Here is a 19737-nt window from a genome sequence, read left to right on the forward strand (position 1 = left end):
ACACAACTGGTGTAGAGCCTTTCAGAAAGTCTGTTTTTACTTTTGTGCACTTCCTTTGAACATGCAATGTAGATGTTTTTCAATGCTTTTTTTGTATACTGTACCACAAAGTAGAAGCGTATTGTAATAAAAAAGAAAATAAAAATGGGAAAAATGTGTGCGTGCAATACTTTTTTGCACCGGCAGGTGGTGGAAAAGAGCTACATGTAAGCTACAACGAGGTTTTGCTCATTGAATACACTAGAGTGGTAGCGCTTGCTTTGGTTATTGAAGCTTTCCCTGTATATCACAGTTCAGCTGGTGAATGTGTTTTGGACCAAATTTGTGACTCGTTTAGAAACAATTTTATTGCTACTGCGCATGTTTTTATTATACTTTTTCCACATACTACATTGATAAGTCTTGTCAGCTAAAAATACCCCCAGAAGCACCACTGTATTTAGATGGGGTTACACGTTGTGACAGTCGAAACCAAAATCAAATTAATCAAAGCCTGATATCACCGTCTCAGCATCTACAGGGTTTTTACAATACATTACAAAATACTGTATGAGACTAATTAAGACTTAAAAAGGTTAAGGAATCGGATAGATCACATAGCTTTGATGTAAACGCTATATAAAAAACTCTTCTATTCTAAAATCTGGTTATTGATTTAAGCTCCTGAAATGCACGAAAACTTAAATATTATGGTAGAGCAGAACTGACCTCCGCTGAAGGCTTGTCCGGACGCGACGGACTGTGAAAGAATTCAGCTCTTACAATTTAGTTATAGGTTTTAATTGGAAATATCCATTCATTTATGATGCAAACAAAACTCTAATGAAGAGGGCAAGGTTGTGTTTAATGTAAGCTGCCAAGCTGTATGGTGTAGGTTTATACAGAAACGCCTCTTTCTTATTCTGACTTGGAAATGTACAGGTATAAATCCAAGTTGGTTAGCCCTGCTGCTAACCTGGTGTTCACACCAGATAAATAGCCAGTTCGTTACAAGGTGAAACCAGACACGAACACTGCATTGCACCTATAAAATAAACTGAATGGGCTGTATTAGTGTTCAGATTGGATTTTATATTATTGTAATCACCAATACTGGTGCATCTACAGCCATTCTGCCGACAGTTTGTTGACATGTCTGTAGTTCTTCGCACCAAGTGGAGATATCGTCGGTGTCAGAAATTTCCGATTCAGAATTAGAAACGGGAGGCTAGCTTGAATGTGTTTTTCCCAGTCGGTTGATCATAGTTACAGTTTCAGAAACATGCGTATTGAACGCGGTAATAGAACCGATAAACCTGAACGTATGTTGCCTAGCAACCACGTTGTTTGGCTAACGGTACTGCTCAAGGACTGCCTAGTTAGCTTGTAAGTAACTAAGTTAGCTACTTTGACGAAAGCCACTCATATTATGTGGTTGTATTATACCATTGTATACGGTAATTTCATCACATACGTTTGTCACGGTCGACTTTCACACAGTCACCAAAGGCCATGTTTACAGAGACTTTCAAAGAACTGAATCACAACTGGTTTACCGAAGAATTTCCGGTGGTAGATTTCAAAATAAAAGCCTCTTCAAGTGCACTGACGTTGCAACGTTTTACTCAAATTCACGACACTTCCGCTTTACAGCGGCTATCTGACTGACTTGACACAGGTCGTTTTTTTTTCATTCACGTGTACGCGCAGGCACGCTCTCATTCTCGCTCTCTTTCAAACACACACACACATACACACACACTTTCTCACTCCTTTCTCTTTTCAAAAGCCCCTTGTGAGGCAGATTGACAGGCTAGAATGAAAATGAGGCGGACGCTCGGTCACGACTTCAGTGCGTACGCGTCCTTTTGAGAAGACCTCTAAACTTGGATCATATCACCATGGGAGCTATTTGGGCTGCAAGGGACTTTTGTTTGTTTTTGCTCTTGTTAAATAGTCGCCAAAGCGCAGCGCTTCCAGAGATTCGAGGTGGGACTGTAGTGAGTGTGTGTGCATGAATGTGTGTGTGTTGTGTTTTCCTTTCGTGGGGAGTGCTACTTTACGCACGCTTTGAGGAGTGCGCTCTTGTTGTTTCCCCAGTGGTGAATTTTAACATTTCTTTTAGTTTCTCAACGTGTAGCTGTGTAAAAATGACTGTAGCTGTTGGAATTTATGTGCTCCCTATACACATACGTTTTATTTTATATGTAACTTATTAACTTTGAGGCTAGTTTTCATTGGATTTTTCCAATGAAGTGCCTGCTCTGTGTCACTATTATTAGTAGTAGGCAAGTTTATGTTTTTGGTATTTGTCAGTTTAATCAAAACTTTTCTCTCTCTTGTTTTTGTATATTCACACAAAACATAAAGTTAAAACTGCATATATGATAAATGTAATATTGTCTAATATTTTGGATTATTTCAATGAGTTTTGGTAATAATGACCTTAAAGACCTGTATGGATTTCAGCAGATCCTTGTGCAGAGGGAAGTGATGGCTGTCACATTGATGCAATTTGTCAGACTACCCAAGGCTCATACAAGTGCACGTGTAAAGCAGGCTTTAAAGGAGATGGAAAACACTGTGAAGGTAATGTGTCTCCTCTTTGTTGAGTTGTTTGATTCGCATTCATATCTGGTTTACCAAAACCATCTGAGTAGCAAAGTAGGAACACAGAGTTTGGATGCACTGGCATATATTTTAATGCGGGGTGGAGTTTGGATTGGGTATATGTCTGTAAAATTAACTACATGTTTGTCAAAACCATATTACAGCAATGTTTAATCTACTGTGGCATAATTTCTGAATTACCATATAGGCATTCAGTTTGTGATATCTGTACCCAGTCATTCTTCCTATTGTTTTTATACTTTAAACTATACACCACACAGATTCTGATTGCACTCAAGTTCTTGTTCTTTCTGTTCAAAGACTAAAATGTTTTGCCTTTTAACTATTGATCAGTTAGAGAAGATTCATTTATGTGGTGTTCTACTTCTCAGACACTGATGAATGCGACTTGGAGTACAATGGTGGCTGCGTACATGAGTGCAACAATATACCAGGCAATTATCGCTGCACTTGTTATGACGGATTCAATTTGGCTCATGACGGACATAACTGCCTGGGTAAGATCAGCTAAGGACCACAGAGTAAATAACTTTCTGTGATAGACTGAGAGCTTGAATCATCAGTTCTGATGGTGAAGAGTTCATGTTTATGTGGGCTGGATGTGAAGTTTCTCACACTCACTCAGACTTCTTTTCTTGAGCCCTCTTTGGTAAACTTTTGAAATGTAGCTTAATACAAACAGTTTTGGTTTTGTCCATGCAGCAATTTAAAAGGTTCATAAATATTTATGGCGAAAATGTGATTCACAAAAGCCTTAATTACATTTGCAATGTTTGTAAACACTGGACAAAACAGATGAGTGAAAAGCTAATTTCGAAAAACTCTAGTGGACATAACAAATACTTCTCCAGAGTTTTTATAAACACTGTTAATTAATGCAATCAATCTACTGTCCTATAGATGTGGATGAGTGCGAGTTCAACAATGGTGGGTGCCAGCACACTTGTGTCAACACCATGGGCAGCTACGAGTGCCGCTGCAAAGAGGGCTTCTTCCTCAGCGACAACCAGCACACATGCATCCACCGCTCCGTGGGTGAGTGTACAACATGCTCACTTGTCCTGTAAACAGCAGCCACACCTGCATCTATTAGCTTGCCAACACAGATGTGCAGCACCTGAAGTACAGTTCAGAATGACTGAAGATGTTCTGTGGCACTCCCACAAATCTAAACGCAGTTTTAACATTTCGGGAGCAAGAGAAAAACTGAACTGTGTCTAATTCATTTACACAAGAGGCTTTGAGTTTGTATTATATGTGTTTGTGGATGCTTGTATGTGCTAATTGTATTAAGCCGTGAAAAAAGACAGAGAATTATCCAGCAAATTTTCCAATATTCACATACAAATCTAAGATTGACAACACAATGAAGGGTGACAGGTTCAAGCTGGCTCCCGTCACTGAGCTTTTATCCGCAGCAGCAACATGCTGTGGGAAAAGGATCTCTGAGTCGCAGAGAACAAAAAAAGTTAATAACTGCAACACTCGGGTCTATGTGGTCTGTGTCACAGATTTGTCTGAAGTGCCTTTGTTTTGTCTTCTTGATTGAAGTCAACTTAAATGCAAGCACTTTCCACTCCATCGAGTCTTGACAACCCTTTTAAATCCTGTGGGCCTATCCACTCAGCTGTGACCCATCTATATAAATGGCACTTCATAATCAAATTTTTCAGCTCGAAGCATTATTCAGTATGTTGCAGATAGTAGAGGAGTTTGCAGAGCTTTGTTTCTAGAGAATAAACATTTGAACAACTTTTTCTCTGCTTACAGAATTTTCTTTTCCTCTCCAGAAGTGTTAAAAATAACACAGTGGTTGATGTTTTTGAATTGTGTAAGGCGTGAGAACAATCAGTGTCTTTGAAGATGCCAGACTAATCTCTCACTGTGTGTGTGCCTTTGTGTGTAGCCGGTCAGTCACTGTAGGAGAGTTTCATTGTGTACCTCTCTCCCTCGTTCTATCCCAGAGGGCCTCAACTGTATGAATAAGGAGCACGGCTGCGCCCACATCTGCAAAGAGACACCCAAAGGAGGTGTGGCCTGTGAGTGTCGTCCAGGTTTCGAGCTGGCCAGGAACCAGAGAGGCTGCATCTGTACGTGCTCGGCCGCACGAAGCTAACTTCACACTACACACCTACGTAGACACACACGCAGTTAGCTTCAAATATTGCACTGGCAAACTGGCTCATGCTTGCATGTTGTTGACCCCTGCAGTAACTTGTAACCATGGCAACGGAGGCTGCCAGCACACATGCGAGGACACAGAGAACGGTCCCATATGCAGGTGTCACCCGAGGTACACCCTGCAACCTGACAAGAGGTCGTGTGTAGGTAAGGACACCGTGTGTAGACTCAGTTGGTGCTTCACACAGTGGACATTAAACCGTGTCTCACTTCCTTTTCGAAAACTCCCCCTTCAAGCATATCTGAATCCTCTGATGGGTGTAGCCGTATATTGTCTTTTAATCCAACTGACCTACCAGTAGCTCAGTCATTTCAACCAAATATATTTCAAACACATACAACATTGTTATAAAATTCTAAAGACATCCAAAAGTTTCATAAGACACCAAATAGGTCAGACTAGATTTTGGGAAAATGTTTTTAAAATGATGCACAAAACATGAGCAAGACAACAACGGGCTGAAAGTTGAGGAGAAAGTTGGTGCGCGGGCCATACATAACGGGTTGTTTTTACATATATATATATATATATAAATAGAATGGGAATGATTCGTGTTTTGGGTTCTTATTTCTGATAGCAGTAGAAGTTTCAAAACTGTAACTCCTGTACAGAATATAACAAAACTAGACCTCAGCTCAGGGAGTGTACATTCCAGGAGCATCTTACACTATGTCGGACTTTGTTTCTTTAGTAATGCACAGACTATCTTGATGAATGAATGAAAACAGTGTAACTGGAAACATCTCTCTCCCTGTCAGTTCCCCTTGTTAGACAGTGAGCATTTTTCCACACAATGGTTATTCCAGAGGATAAGGATCAGCCGTCAGATATTGGGTAATATCTCTATCTCCAGCAGCAGTGTGTGTGAGGTCCAGGCGTATCAGTGCGACGTTGTCTCCAGATTCACTTTGCTGATCTGCTGTGTTATCTGACGCACGCCAAGCCACTACAAGCTGAATATCTCAAGTGTAAACATGCATCTGGTTACTGAAAGTTGACCAACACAAACACCCAGAGCTGAAGTCAATTGGAAAGTCACGGTGCTTGTGTTATTTAGTAAATGTAATGATTTTGTTTATCAATTCGTACTCTGTTAATGATTGGTTTTGTGCATCACAGAACGAGATGAAGCCACCACCGAGTCCTCAGACCACAACGCCACGTCCTTTACTGAGGTGGACAAACGGGTCAAGCGAAGGCTGCTAATGGGTAAAGATTGTACCTTCTATATTCACAGACTAAAAACTCAAATTTGTGTTTTATGTGACGGTGTGTTGAGCTGCCAGGAACCACCCAGGGGCGTTAAACGGGAGAGAGGAGTAATGTCTAGTAAACCTGTACATTCCTCAGTCTTTTGAGCAAACTGTGAAATGACTACGCACTCGCTTTCTCGCCCCCAGTTACCACCCTGAAAAATATGCATTTGTGACAGTGTGGTACATTTCACGTTTTCCTTCCATTTGGGAAGGGCAGAGTGTGAATCTTTTCTTGTATAGTTAGTATTTTTCAGTTGTGTGATTCTGGGTCACTTGATACATGTAAAACATTATATCTTTGGCACTTTACCATGTACATGGATAAATAATACATATTAGGGTAAGCCTAGATATTAACTTGTGCCTAACCTGTGTATGGGCGTACTCAGATGTTCATTATTCAAACCACGCATTAGAGCCTCATTTGTCTATTTCCATCAATATTTACAAATGTTCAAAACTAAATACTGTACATAGGATGAATTTTATATCTTTCTTTGCCCCAAATGTTCAAAGAAGTTTAGACAATAATTCACCCTGTTATTCAGGTGTTCAGTCAATCAAAGCTCTGTTTTACTAAGGATCTAGTATCTGACACACACTTCACAAGGCAGAAGGTCATTCACATACATTCATGTCGTGTGTTTCAGAAACCTGTGCTGTTAACAATGGGGGGTGTGACTGCACCTGCAAAGACACATCCACAGGCGTGCGATGCAGCTGCCCTGTTGGCTTCACACTGCAGCCGGATGGAAAAACATGCAAAGGTCAGACTGACAGTTCACAAAAGGTCCTCCACAGAGAGGAGCATGGGACTCATGGTACTGCCATTCAGCTTAGTGCATGTGTAAAGGGAGTCTTACTAAAGTTGTCAGAATATCGCCTGTTTCCCACAGATATTGATGAGTGTGAGCTTCACAACGGCGGTTGTGATCACTTCTGCAGGAACACCATCGGCAGCTTCGAGTGCAACTGCAGAAAAGGCTTCAAGCTGCTGACAGATGAACGTTCTTGTCAAGGTAGAAATGACTTCTGACTGTTCCTGTCTGCTTTGTTCAAACTCTGGACAGAGTTTTTGTTTCATCCGTTGCTCCTGTGTTCATCCTGATACCTCTATTTTTTTAAAGGCCGAATCTTTTATTTTTTGACCAAATAAATAAAAATTCAGTCTCTAAGTTGATTTGAAAAAATATTTGTTTTGTAAAGGATCAACCAAACAACCAAAACCAAACTTTAAAAAAAAAAAGAAAAGAAAAAAATAGCTTATATTCTGTATAAAAAAATGTTTGATTTTTGGTAATGGAGCTACACATTTGTTTACCTTTGTATCAGGATTCATGCCTTAAATGATGCTGACCTGATGCGACTACAGTTACATTTAAGGCGTCTCAATGAAAGATTGCCTTCTTTTTACCTGTAATTACTATCAAAAGCCAGTGCTGTTTTACCAGTTGTAGCACACGTCACATTTCACTGAGAAGGAACATTCAGGATCAAATGCTAATGTGTGTCTGTGGGTGGGAAATCCCTCCTGATGAAGATTGCAACTGACTGCCCTGCTATTATGTCATCTGTCTGATTTTGATTACAGATATAGATGAGTGTTTTTTTGAGCGGACATGCGATCACACGTGTGTGAACTCCCCCGGTGGTTTTCAGTGTCTGTGCAACAAAGGCTACACCATGTATGGACTGGCCCACTGCGGAGGTGAGACTAAGTTAGATGGGAGGGAGCTACACATAACAACTTGAGCGTAACACACAAGTGTTCGGTCTAGAGATGTGTCAGACTAAAAGGCATACAGATGTGAGTGCTTGCTCACTGATGTTTTGGAAAAATGTACCCTCTAATTATAGTAATGATTTTCCCTTTTTCCTCTCAGATATAAATGAATGCAGTGTGAACAATGGCGGTTGTGAGCATGGTTGTGAGAACACCATGGGTGGATTTGAATGCTTTTGCCATCCTGGCTATAAGCTACACTGGAACAAAAAGGACTGCATTGGTAAGCTGGTACCTATTCCTGTATGACGGGCTCATCCCAGTGCTGTTGTCCTGCCTCTTTGGAAACTATGTAATGAAACAGTGTATGACATCCCATATTTTGGACTAAAACTTGGGGGACAAAAACAGGAGATACTTTGAATTCTGTTTTCTGTTTTCTCTTTATTTCTCTGTCACTTGGTTTTCTTGTGCTTGAGTAAAACATCCAAAATGCTACGATGCTGTTGATGTTGTCAGGATGTTGGACGTTTTGTGGCTCATCTTCATTTGCCTCTTTCTCATTGTTACAATCAAAAGTGTTCTTTTTTTACCTTGGAGTTTTGTTGTGGTTTCTATCTAGAGGCTGAGGGTTTACCACCTGCAAAACCCCCCTCTAAACCCACCTTGAACTGTAGTAAGCAGGAGGGAGGGGACCGCTGCTTCCTGACATGCCAGTCCCAAGTTCATATCAGCAGTGGTGAGTTGGTTTAGCCAGATCTCCATATACCAAGACAAGTACTGCACAGGAAATGGTTACTCTTATTATCACTTCACCTGCAGATTCATCTTCCTTTCGAGTGTTTTCGTCTCATTTACCAAGGCCGACCTACAGAGCTACTGTGAACATAGAGCACAGGAGTCACTGTCAGTTTTGTTATGTTGTTGCATATGTTCATGCTCTCAGTATTCATCAAACAGATAAAAAACATCACTGTGTTCTCACCGTTCAGCTCTCACTTTGCTGCAGTTTGTCAGAGCTGTAAAAAAAAAAAAACAGTCTCACGCTTGCAATGTTTTAAACAGAAGCACATAAATATTAAGATCCAGCCAGCTGATTTTGACATGACACCCCTCAGTCAAGTGCACCACTCTGGTTTTGGCATGATAACTGCATGTTCCAGAACAGGTCAGGTATCTCCTGATGCAGCTATGTTTTGGAAAAGTGATGCAGCATGGCTAATGGAAACGTAATTAGTTCAGTTGTGCGAGCAGTTATCAGCGTCGGTCTACAGAGCGACTTTTTTCGTGTTCCTACATGCTTCCTGTTTGCTCTCTTACTTGGCTTTTGTGGCCCTAACTTTTGTCTTTGTTGGTCTGTGTGTCCCGGCCTCTTGTGTGTTTGCAGGGATGGAGGATTCCTACACGGTGACCTGTGGAATGCCCCTGCCCTGCTTGGCTGACGCACAAAAGAACAACAGTGGCTTGTATTGCTTAGGCAAGTACAAAACATCACAGATTTACATCTATCTTTCTGCTCTGCCACACAAAACTGCAACTCGGGAACAGCTTGGGCTGTCCTTGTTTTCAGTTGATTTATGAGTAGATGAGAATGACAGGATTTTCTGTTCCTCTGTGCTGCAGGTCCAGAAATGGCCAGTGTTCCACGCATTAAGACCACAGCTACTTTTAAGTCTGGCACTGGGAAGTGCAACTTGAAACGAAGTCAGGAGAAACTCAAGGAGAGCTTAAACTCGGCACACTCAGGTACAGAGGTTGCCACACAACAAGCCCAACAATGCCTCCAAACACAAGACAGATTACAGATAGACAAGGATTAAAATTATAGCTTTTTCATGTCTGTGGTTAAAAAACATTTTGGGTTTACCAAGAACTGCCAGCAACTAAAGCCACAATCGTTAGAAGATAAAGCAGACCTGAAGACTGCTTCAAAGTAAACCAAAAACCAAAGGCAAATGTGAAAGAAATTTGTGGGGTAAATGATGTGGTTTTGAGTGTCTTGAATGTCTCAGTGCGGCACTTTGACTGGCAGTGACAGGGGAGGATGTAATTAGCCATAGCATGCCTTTCAGTTAGGTTTGACCTAGCAATCAATCAAGCGGGGTTCTGATAGTAAGATAATTTTGCCTCTCCAAGGGGTTTCACCGTGGTCTTTCACTTAACTCACAGCCACTGAAAAGACACACAATTGTTTCACATGAAGGAAATTATCACAGTGACACCACATCCTTTTTTTTTAGCTCTCCAGTCTACATACACGACAAGAAAAGTGATCAAAGTAATTGCATACGAGGACTGTTTTAAATTTAAATTTTAAATCAAAATTCTTAGCAAAATTGAGTTCTCTGTAATGCCGTCTGTGAATTTCTTTAACATTTGTGCATTCATGTGTATTTTATGTGTGTGTCTTCTGGCTTTGGTGTGGTTCTGGGGGGGTGGTTGTCTCCCATGTCCACAGATAGCAGGTCCCTCTTCACTGAAAATGTCCAGTTCAGCTATGTGAGCCTGCGCTGCACCTCATCTGGGCAGCGAACGCGCAGCCGCCATGGCAGGAAAGCTGGCGAAGAGGACGGCTCCTCGATCACAGCTGAGTTTGAGCTGGATGTGAACCTAGAGGAGGTAACAGGTTGGTTGGTCTCTCTGCGCTTCCTGTCTGCTTGCTTGTGACCTTTGCTTCTTGTTCTTCACCTCTTCCTTTCACCGCTGTCTGTCACTAAACAAACCAAACTGTTAAAGTATCTCCTGTTTTGACGTGGCTCTGGTGGTGGTGGGCTCTAGGTTTGGGGTCAAAGTGTTTTTGTTTTATTTTCTTGATTTCTATATGAATGGTGGCCAAGGGTGTTACTTCCCTGACTAGGAGTGTTTTTTATGTGAATGCCTAGGTAAGCATGAGGGCATCTAGGCATGAATTCATGGTTTGCTTTAGGTGTGTGAGATGAAATTTTGCCCTGGAAACAGTTGTGGTATCAAGTGCGTCTCTCAGCAGAGAGCTGTGACCTGAACTGTGTGCGCCGACGCTCGGAAAAGAGGCTCAGGAAGACCATCCGGACCCTGAGGAAGTCCATCAACCGGGAACAGTTCCATCTCCACTTTGCCGGGTCCGACTACGAGCTGTCCAAGAATCCGGACCAGCCGGCTGAGCTGGCTGGACACTGTGTGGGAGGACAGGTGCCGATGGGCAGGAAGTGTGGTGAGTTTGGTTCCTCTTTGTCATTCAGTGCAGAAATCAAGGTAAAGTTTGGAACATGCACTATTCAGCTAGACATCACTTCTACTTTAGATATTGGTGGTTTTCATTTCTCAAGAGCTCAGATCCAACCACTTGTGTTGCAGCAGCAATGGCTGTGAGTAGGCTCTCTGCACACAGTAGACTCATAGTCATGGCTTTAAGTAATTGAAATGGTCCATGCCAGTGAGATATATTTAGACAAGCTGGTTTAATGATTGGATTTGGAGCAGGTGTTGGACAGATGAATGGCATATTTGGCTTGCAGACATGCTGTAATGAGCTAGTTGGAGGGGAGAGCGAGCTCGCACAGAAGAACAGAGGGACTGTTGTTGGTCCTCCAAGCTGTGAGATCTTCCAGCATCTCCCTCGGATAAGAGTGTAACATGAGGGCTGAAGGCAGGTCTCCGGTTGGGTTTTATATACAACTTGCGATGGAGAAAATGTTCGTTAAATACAACCGCACGCTGTCAGCGTTGCAGAGCTGAAGGCTGGCATGTGTTTTCTCTGGCTGTTGGGACCGTGCGCCCCTAGTTTCGGGCCTCACAGTAAGTTTGCTTCCTGCTGCACACTCGCTTAATATCAGTGTGAGGAAACCGGTGCTTTTCTTCTGTTGAGATGTCTAAATATTTACTCAGATGGTATGCGCTTTGTTCGATACATGCGCGTCTGCCATCAGTGTTCAAACCTTATGTAGACTCAGATCTTTAATAAACTTCACACGATTCTTCGAGTATGCTCAACATTTTTGTCGCCCCCCCCCCCCCCCCCATGGCCGATGAAAGTGTGATTGTTCTTTGCACTTTAAATGCAAAAACTATAGCTGTACTTCAGTTTCATGAGATTAGGTTTGTTGAAAGAAAATCATCAGTTCTACATTGCATACATCTCCCTGTAACGCCACAGTCTTTGGCCTCTAGATTAACATCAGAGTTTTTGCTGCTGTTGAGCTGTGCTGACATGATTCTAACCCAAACTGCCCCTGTGCATTATTTCTATCTTTCACTAACACAGGTCTTAAGTGTCTTGATTCCTTAACTCCCCCGCTATGCTTTCAGGTCAACATTAAGCAGTCTATTGGCCATGGCAGGGGTGTAGACATGTAATTTGGGGAGGAGAAGGCGGGGGGGCTGAAAGGCATTCTTCTTAACCTCCAGCTCTTTAAAGGAGCTATATTTTTCCCCTCCTCCCCCACCTCCCGCTCTGACTTAGCTCGGAGCGCGGTTTAGTCCTTTTCAGTTTGCCCACTCCATTGAAAACCCCATTTGGGGCTTGTTCTCACTGCCTCAGAGGGATGACAACACAGCCTCCTGTGCATTTGGAGAAAATATGCTTTTACCTTTGTGCACTTTACTCCCTTGATTCTGTCATGTGTTTGGGTGTCTGGTTACTGCATCAGTTTTTATTGCAGGACATTATTCCTGTAATGGAGATGATATAGTTTATTAGTTATATAAATATTTAGGTGTTCAGTTGTTCACTGGTACTATTGTTAATCTTTTTACTCAACACTGTCAGCATGTAACGGCATCGGAATACTTTATATAAAGTATTTAAAAAGCAAAACAAGGACGTACCGCAGAAATTAAGATCCAGATCCAGAGATGCTGTGAACGGTGCACGTCCACGCGTTCATGTCTCTTAGACCGTTGCAGTCAACTTGTTTGCATGTTTGTTTTAACATTGAAGATGTTTAGGAAGTGCTGTTGATTCAAGCTGGCAGTTTGAGTGCTGTGTCCCCCCTGCCCCCCAGCTGGGGCCACTTTGCATGACCCCCAGCCACTAAACTGCTAAAGAGAATTGACTTCAGCCACACCATGGGAATCAATTAGCATCAGCTGTTTGGGCCTCCGCTTGATGGGCGCAAGCAGCGATTGGGCCAAGCAGAATAGGGGGATTCAGAAACCTGACCCCTTTTATTGGGTTCAGCTTCTAACCACTGTGATACCGTAGTGTTTTCCTATGTCATCAAGTAGGCAAAGACTGGGGACTTGAATAGAGGTGAAAGGTCTTTTAAACCTCTTTGGGGCCATCAATTCGAGGACTCTATAGAACCGTTCTTTGCATTTGAAAGGCTTCAAGGTTTTTTTCTCTTTCACTCTCACTCTCTCCCTTCTCTCACTGCTTCCCTCTGTCAAATAAAAGCTGTTAGAGGACAATGCAGTGATGGCTCCTCGTGGTCTTTCAGAATAAACAATAGGCTTCAAAAAATGAACTGCTCTTGAGAGAATTACATTTTCTTTCTTTAGAGGGAAATCTAACAATTTGCTGAGCCACATATAATGGATCTACGTTAAAGCTTTTGTGTCTTGAGCTTTTGGAGATAGCGGTGTCTCTACTTAGAGGCAGCTTAAAGGCAACAACCGAGGCACATTTACACCAAGGATTTAATTGATTTATTCTTGTGTGAGTTCAGCTTCAGTCTTCGAGTCAAGTTCTTAAGACCATCAGACAGAGGCAGTAATTCCCAAATTAATTACAGGCATCACTCCGAATGGGAGGAACCAAAGCAAAACAGTGCCTCACTCCCTTTAATCAAGGCTTTGCACTTTGGTGAGATAAGAGGAAAATAATCTCTTTGATTTGCTTCTGTGTTTGCTTTTAAAAGAGGCGAGGGTGCTTATGGTGGTATTAAAAGTTCCTTCCTGACGCACAGCCGTGTTGTATCAAGTATTAGGATGTGTCAGATGCAGAGCACAAAGGCAGCTGTGGAGAGGTCTGCTGCTATTTTGTCTCAAAGCCCTGACCCTGTATTAGATTTGTTTGCAAAAGCATATGTGTGTTCCTAAACATTTGCTTACAGTGTGTATATCTAATGTAAAGTGAAAGACATCATGCAGACCTTTACTTCAAATAATTTGTAAGAAAATACAACTACATTCTCATTAATAACTTTGCTATTAAAAGTTACATTTATTATTTTAGTTTTCAGCTCTTGAATTGAAATTGGCCATAAGCTGATTATTTTCTTTGTTTTCTATAATTGTTAAGCCAGTTGATTCAATGCAATCCTTTAACACTGTGCTAGCTTAGATAAATGATTTGAATGTGCACATTCTAAGATAATAAGACTACAATCAATATAAGTAATCAGCAAAACTCTTTATTTTAGTGTCAATCCTTTAAGTTTAAGTTAAGTTTTAATCCTTTATTCATCCCTCAAGCTGGGGAAATTTATTCTCTGCATTTTACACTGTTTAGCGACAAGGAACTGTCAAAGAAATTGAGGACCCCATAAAGTTAGTTTTGTCTGTAAACATTTAGAGTGTTTAATGAAAATTGGATTATTAACCTATTTCTTCTCATTCGCTGAGAAGCTTTAGGTTCAATAAGAACATTAATTTACTTCAGTCATAACCTAAAGCCAGTATGGAAGATCTACATACACTTACTCCTTCATTCACATGATTGATATTTTTTCCATTTTGACATGTGCTTATATTAATAAACAACCAAACACACGCTAAGAACACATCAATCACTGTGTCTTGTGAACATTTATGCCTAGTTGTCTGTCAGAGGTTGCAGCCCTGGTTGCAAGTTCCATACTTTCAAAAAAGTTTTGTGAACGTTTGTGGGTGCTTCATAATGCATCAGTAAGCAGGATGTGCTGTTTTACGCTACTGTTTATGAGTAGTTATCCATTGGAGGTTATCTCACCGACACCTGTTGAGTTCACTCTTTAAATGTTTGTAGCATTTCTAGCTCCACCAAACTGCCCTGTTTTCTTTTTCAAGCACAGTATTCAGCGTGCTGCACCACTGTACGGTCTGCTAAACTGCACCAAGGCCAGTTCTATTTGTAATGTTCATTATCGTGCAAGTAAAGCTCAAAACTGTCAGCTGATAGAACATTTTATCTGAATCGGCTAATATCTTTGTTGTATTAAGGGCGGTGAATATTTAACTGGCTGCCCTCAACTGTGTTTATCCGTTTCAAGTATGTACATGGTCCTGTGTGATTACACTTAAGAGCCAGCTGATGAAGTCTGGGTTACTTTACTTTAATGGTCTTGTCATGCAATTGAGCTGCTGTATTTGTAGTGTAAACCTAGAGTGTGGTTAGGACTGTTTGATTATGTGTAGCCACTGGGCAAACTGCTATATTTGTTGATTCATGTCTGCATTTTACACTGTCTATATCCCCTCTTATGGTTTTTGTAGTCGAGTGCTCCTTGACACTGATCTGTCTGCTAAACTGATGTAAATTACAAGTTGAGACACATCAGTCTGTTTTGAGTGTCTTAAGTGTTTGTTTTTAGTGTCTTAGTTTCTTTGATTTCGCCGTCCTTGAGTAATTAAATTTGTTTCAACTTGATTCCATATTTTTTGTGAGAATAATTAATGTATTTAAGTATTTACAAACATGACTCACCACAGCACTAAGACAAAACTACCACTACAGAGATATGACAAACAACCACAAGCCTGACAGTTCCTTTGAGAAACATTGCAAGCCCAAGTTAAAATGTGGTCTGTGTACAGTCGGAGATGCATGTGAGTGTGAGAGAGACAGTCATACAACATATAAATAATTAAAGTAATAACCTTAAATCTGTCTTGATGTCCTTCTCCCGTTGTCTCTTTAGTGAGCTGCAGCGTTGGGACTTACTATGATGGGGAACAGGGAAGGTGTGTGTTGTGTCCAGCTGGGACGTATCAGGATGAGGAGGGACAGATGTCCTGTGAGGTCTGTCCTGCACCTGAAGGAAGAGAAGTCTCCAAGGTGGTCGGAGCTCGAAACATGTCAGAGTGTGGAGGCAAGTCACTGTGTTCAGCAGACAAAAGCAGTTATCTTATTATGGTCAAATACAAAAAATGAACACACAAATAATATTATCCTGATTTTTATCATATAAATAAACTTATTTGTCTTAATTTATATGGTTTAAACATATTGTACCTTGGGTCACCATGCCCACCATAAGAAAGACTACAGAAATCTCCCATAATATGAGACCTTAGACCTCTTCTCAAAACCTACAGAGCAAATGTCAAACTATTTCATTAAAAATTGTAGAAATTAGTTTCATAGTTAGATAATTCAGAAAGGGAATCTTGAAATCTGGCTTTTAAAATTTCCTCCTGTTGGCAATGACAAAAATGTAAAATGCACAGCGCAATTTACTTAACAATGACACAAAAATGTACAAATGCATAAGCGAAGGCGAAACAATGTAACATCTGGAACAAATAAACAAAAAGCAGGAAAAGCAATAAAGGCACAAAATGTAAATAACTGCTTTGTGAATATGAGCCACACAGGAAGCGATGGTGCCTTGATACAGATCTCTCCCTGGCAGATGTTCTGCTTTGTGTAAAGCCAAAGAAGATCGAGCTCAGATTTTAAAGATGGATTTGAATTCAAAAGGTGAACTCGGCTGAATGAAAGCTGAAGGAGCCACCATGTTTTGGTCTTCTCCTGTTCTGTTATCGCAGTCACTTTGGAGGCTGATTCCCTGATCCCATATCCTCTGACAGACTAAACAAGAAGAGCTATCAGCAGACTCCCACTGGCACCTAGTTTGTATTAGTCACCCAGGAGATCCAGTGTGTGAGAGGTGGCATCAGTCCATTAACAATTGCTTAAGCTTTCCACAAGTGCTTATCTTAATGGAAGGGAAGAGTATTACCTTGTTTATTTTACTTAAACCAGATTTTAAAGTTTTAAAATTAAACTAATCTAAGGAGTGCAGTTCTGAAAGCTTGGTAAGAGAGTTAAAAAATGTGCGACAACCTTTGCTGTGTCTAAGCAGTTCAAACTCTGATTTAGCCAAATGTTTGTGTGTTCAGGTCAGTGTTCCCCAGGTCAGTACTCTCATGACGGCTTCACCCCCTGCCTGCCCTGTCCGCTGGGAACGTACCAGCCAGAGGTGGGCCGCACCTCCTGCTTCCCCTGTGGCGGGAACCTGATCACCAAGCGCAGTGGTGCTGTTACCTTTCAGGAGTGTGAGACCAAAGGTGTGACAGTCATCTGTGTTAGTGTTGTCTTGGGATAGAAGGTTTATTAGGAGATTTATGAAAACCTGTCAGACTTATTAGATAAAGTGAAACATCTGTGGTTGTTTTTTTTCCACTTGACATCACAACAGTATCACATGGTTGCTAAGTTTGTGGCGCTCGTTTGGTTGTTGACAGGAACTCTGCTGCCCTCTGCAGCTGTTGTATTGTCTGTACATTACACAATCAGCTTGAAAGCAGCATGTTCCTGCAGTAGAGGGGGCTGCAGTTTCAAGGACTGCATTTCTAGGACCTTAGTTTTTCATGACACTGCCATCTACTAAGTTGCTAGACAGAAAGTATTGGTTGGTGTCATTGCTGATCTGCCCTGGATGTAATACACATGTGCGTGGAACAACACTAACCCTAACCTTCGCTACATGGCTCTGTTGTGTTGAGTCCTGGAAATGCGGTCCTTGGACTGCAGCCTCCTCTACAGCAGGAACACAGTATTATCAAAACTACACTCCTCCTAGAGGTCAGTCTTTCAGGAATTAGGGGAAAAGGTTTTTGTTTTAGTTTGATAACTGTGTATTTTTAAGTATAATCTAATTGGTTTTGAACAGATTTCTGAACACAACATGGTAGAAGATTTTTTTAAACACTGAGCAGGATTTAATCTTATCTCATATCATTAAACACCAATTTTAGAGATGCAAACATGTAACTAAGCAGTGAGAATTGGGAGCATTATATCATCTAACAGTCCCCTTTCTCTGGTCTCTGCCCCTGCAGTCCAGTGCTCTCCAGGACATTACTACAACACCAGCACACATCGCTGCATCCGCTGTCCAATGGGCACATATCAGGGAGAGTTTGGCCAGAACTACTGTGTGGCCTGCCCGGGAAATACCACCACTGACTTTGATGGCTCAACTAACATCATGCAATGTAAAAGTATGTATGTCTCTACACAGCAATGCCCCTGAAACACGTACACATAGGAAATAAAATACCACAACAATTTTTGGGATTCATTTCCAGATAATTCACCTTTCTGCATCAAGAACAACAACAGTTATTTAACACACCTGTGTCACTTTACAGACAGACAATGTGGAGGAGAGCTTGGAGATTTTACTGGCTACATCGAGTCCCCCAACTACCCGGGGAACTATCCAGCCAACATCGAATGCACTTGGACCATCAACCCACCACCCAAACGCAGGATCCTTATTGTTGTCCCAGAAATCTACCTGCCTATTGAGGATGAGTGTGGAGACTACTTAGTAATGAGAAAAAGCTGTGAGTTTTAACATATTGTATGATTCATTCCTTTTTGGGGGAATTACAGCAGACATATTACAGCATTAAAGTTGTAAACTAATTGTAGACACCATCCCATGTACTGGTATCTTTATCTTACAGCTCTGTCCAACTCTGTGACAACCTACGAGACTTGTCAGACATACGAACGTCCCATCGCCTTCACTTCCCGCTCAAAGAGACTTTGGATACAGTTCAGGTCCAATGAGGGAAACAGTGGGAAAGGCTTCCAGGTCCCATATGTGACATATGATGGTAAAAGAAATGCTTATGTTTTTTCCTGTAGATGTGATGTCACAGCCTCTGTGTGTTAAAGAAAGCTGATTAGATTTGTCACACTAATGAGCTGTTTATGGACTTTATTTGTTTCAGAGGACTACCAAGAATTAATAGAAGACATAGTCAGAGATGGAAGACTATATGCTTCAGAGAATCACCAGGAAATTCTTAAGGTATCTATATTTTACACCTCTTCAATACAAATGATTAACAGTCATGTTTTTGTGTTGTGTATTCTTGTCCTACAGTTCGCTGGGATTTTTCTAATTTGTAATGAGGACAGCCAGTAGTAGAGAAGTATAAAAGTATTCATATGAAATTTGGTGCTATTGTTATATTGTACCTGTCATTCTGCTTCTATATTCAGTAGAATATGGTGGAGGAAATGGAATATTATATGTACTTCCCTTCACTCCTTAGTTTGTGGCTCTGTAAATCCTGTATTTGGATCCAGTGAGTATGTAGCGCCCTCCTTTGGAGACATGTAGAAATACAGGCTGCTGCACTGATTGTCTTTTATTGTGTTACATGCCTGTACTTTCCCTTAATGCAGTACATTTTCTCCTTAGGACAAGAAGCTCATGAAGGCATTGTTTGATGTGCTGGCTCACCCACAGAACTTCTTCAACTATACGGCTCAAGAATCAAGAGAAATGTTCCCTAAATCCTTCATCCGCTTTCTGCGTTCCAAAGTCTTAAGATTCCTTCGCCCTTAAGAAGGGTTCCCACTGGGTTTCTGGATTTTTCATGATAAGCTTAGATTAGATACTGGCCACAGTGTCTGCTTTTTTCCACTGACCCCTTTAAGAGTATTCTTTAGTTATCTGTTTTCACACGGGGTGGTACTAGAGTGGACCACAATCTTGATAAAACTGATCCTGATGGGGAAGTTGACAAGCGGACCAGTCAAGCAAGTGAACTTTTAACTGGAGCTTTAAGAGGGTGAAAAGCGATCAGTGAGAAAGACAGAAAAATTGTAACAGCTTTATACCCTCCTTTGGATTTTAAAGTCACCATCTCAGGATCTAAATCCAAACTGCAAGTCTGTGTAAATGAATATTTCTTAATACTGTACATGCAAACATTATGATACTTTTGCTAATAGCATTGTGATAAAATACAAACGCGGTAGCTAAACAGATATATACTGAATGTCAGTGATACTGTATCTAGTTTTAACATAGGCTACTTTCACA

The 19737-nt window shown here is 41.2% G+C and overlaps 1 protein-coding gene across 5 annotated transcripts; it reads left to right on the forward strand.

The window, feature by feature from the left end:
• The first annotated feature begins 1704 nt into the window (after positions 1 to 1704).
• Positions 1705 to 19501, forward strand: scube2 (signal peptide, CUB domain, EGF-like 2). Of its 5 annotated transcripts, none has more exons than XM_041037750.1 (23): positions 1705 to 1968; positions 2449 to 2568; positions 2982 to 3107; positions 3511 to 3645; positions 4575 to 4700; positions 4822 to 4938; positions 5912 to 6001; positions 6699 to 6815; positions 6945 to 7067; positions 7640 to 7756; positions 7932 to 8054; positions 8394 to 8510; positions 9159 to 9248; positions 9395 to 9517; positions 10230 to 10397; positions 10755 to 10961; positions 15586 to 15756; positions 16790 to 16957; positions 17732 to 17893; positions 18044 to 18241; positions 18365 to 18517; positions 18635 to 18714; positions 19111 to 19501. In XM_041037750.1, exons 1-23 carry the CDS (start codon positions 1881 to 1883, stop codon positions 19255 to 19257), a joined length of 3066 nt encoding a protein of 1021 aa, XP_040893684.1. In that variant the 5' UTR covers positions 1705 to 1880; the 3' UTR covers positions 19258 to 19501. The 5 variants fall into 5 exon arrangements, with proteins under 5 accessions (XP_040893684.1, XP_040893699.1, XP_040893692.1 ...); XM_041037765.1 differs by having other exon boundaries at positions 10758 to 10961; XM_041037758.1 differs by having other exon boundaries at positions 2452 to 2568.
• The last annotated feature ends 236 nt before the right edge of the window (positions 19502 to 19737 follow it).

The sequence above is a fragment of the Toxotes jaculatrix genome, chromosome 1 (assembly GCF_017976425.1).
Source record: "Toxotes jaculatrix isolate fToxJac2 chromosome 1, fToxJac2.pri, whole genome shotgun sequence".
Taxonomy (NCBI): Eukaryota; Metazoa; Chordata; class Actinopteri; family Toxotidae; genus Toxotes; species Toxotes jaculatrix.

Coding starts and splice junctions, on each gene's coding strand:
- scube2 (XM_041037750.1), top strand. CDS start 1,881: ATGGGAGCTATTTGGGCTGCAAGGGACTTTTGTTTGTTTTTGCTCTTG. Junction 3,646..4,574: donor ATGCATCCACCGCTCCGTGG/GTGAGTGTACAA, acceptor GTTCTATCCCAG/AGGGCCTCAACTGTATGAAT. Junction 17,894..18,043: donor TAACATCATGCAATGTAAAA/GTATGTATGTCT, acceptor GTCACTTTACAG/ACAGACAATGTGGAGGAGAG.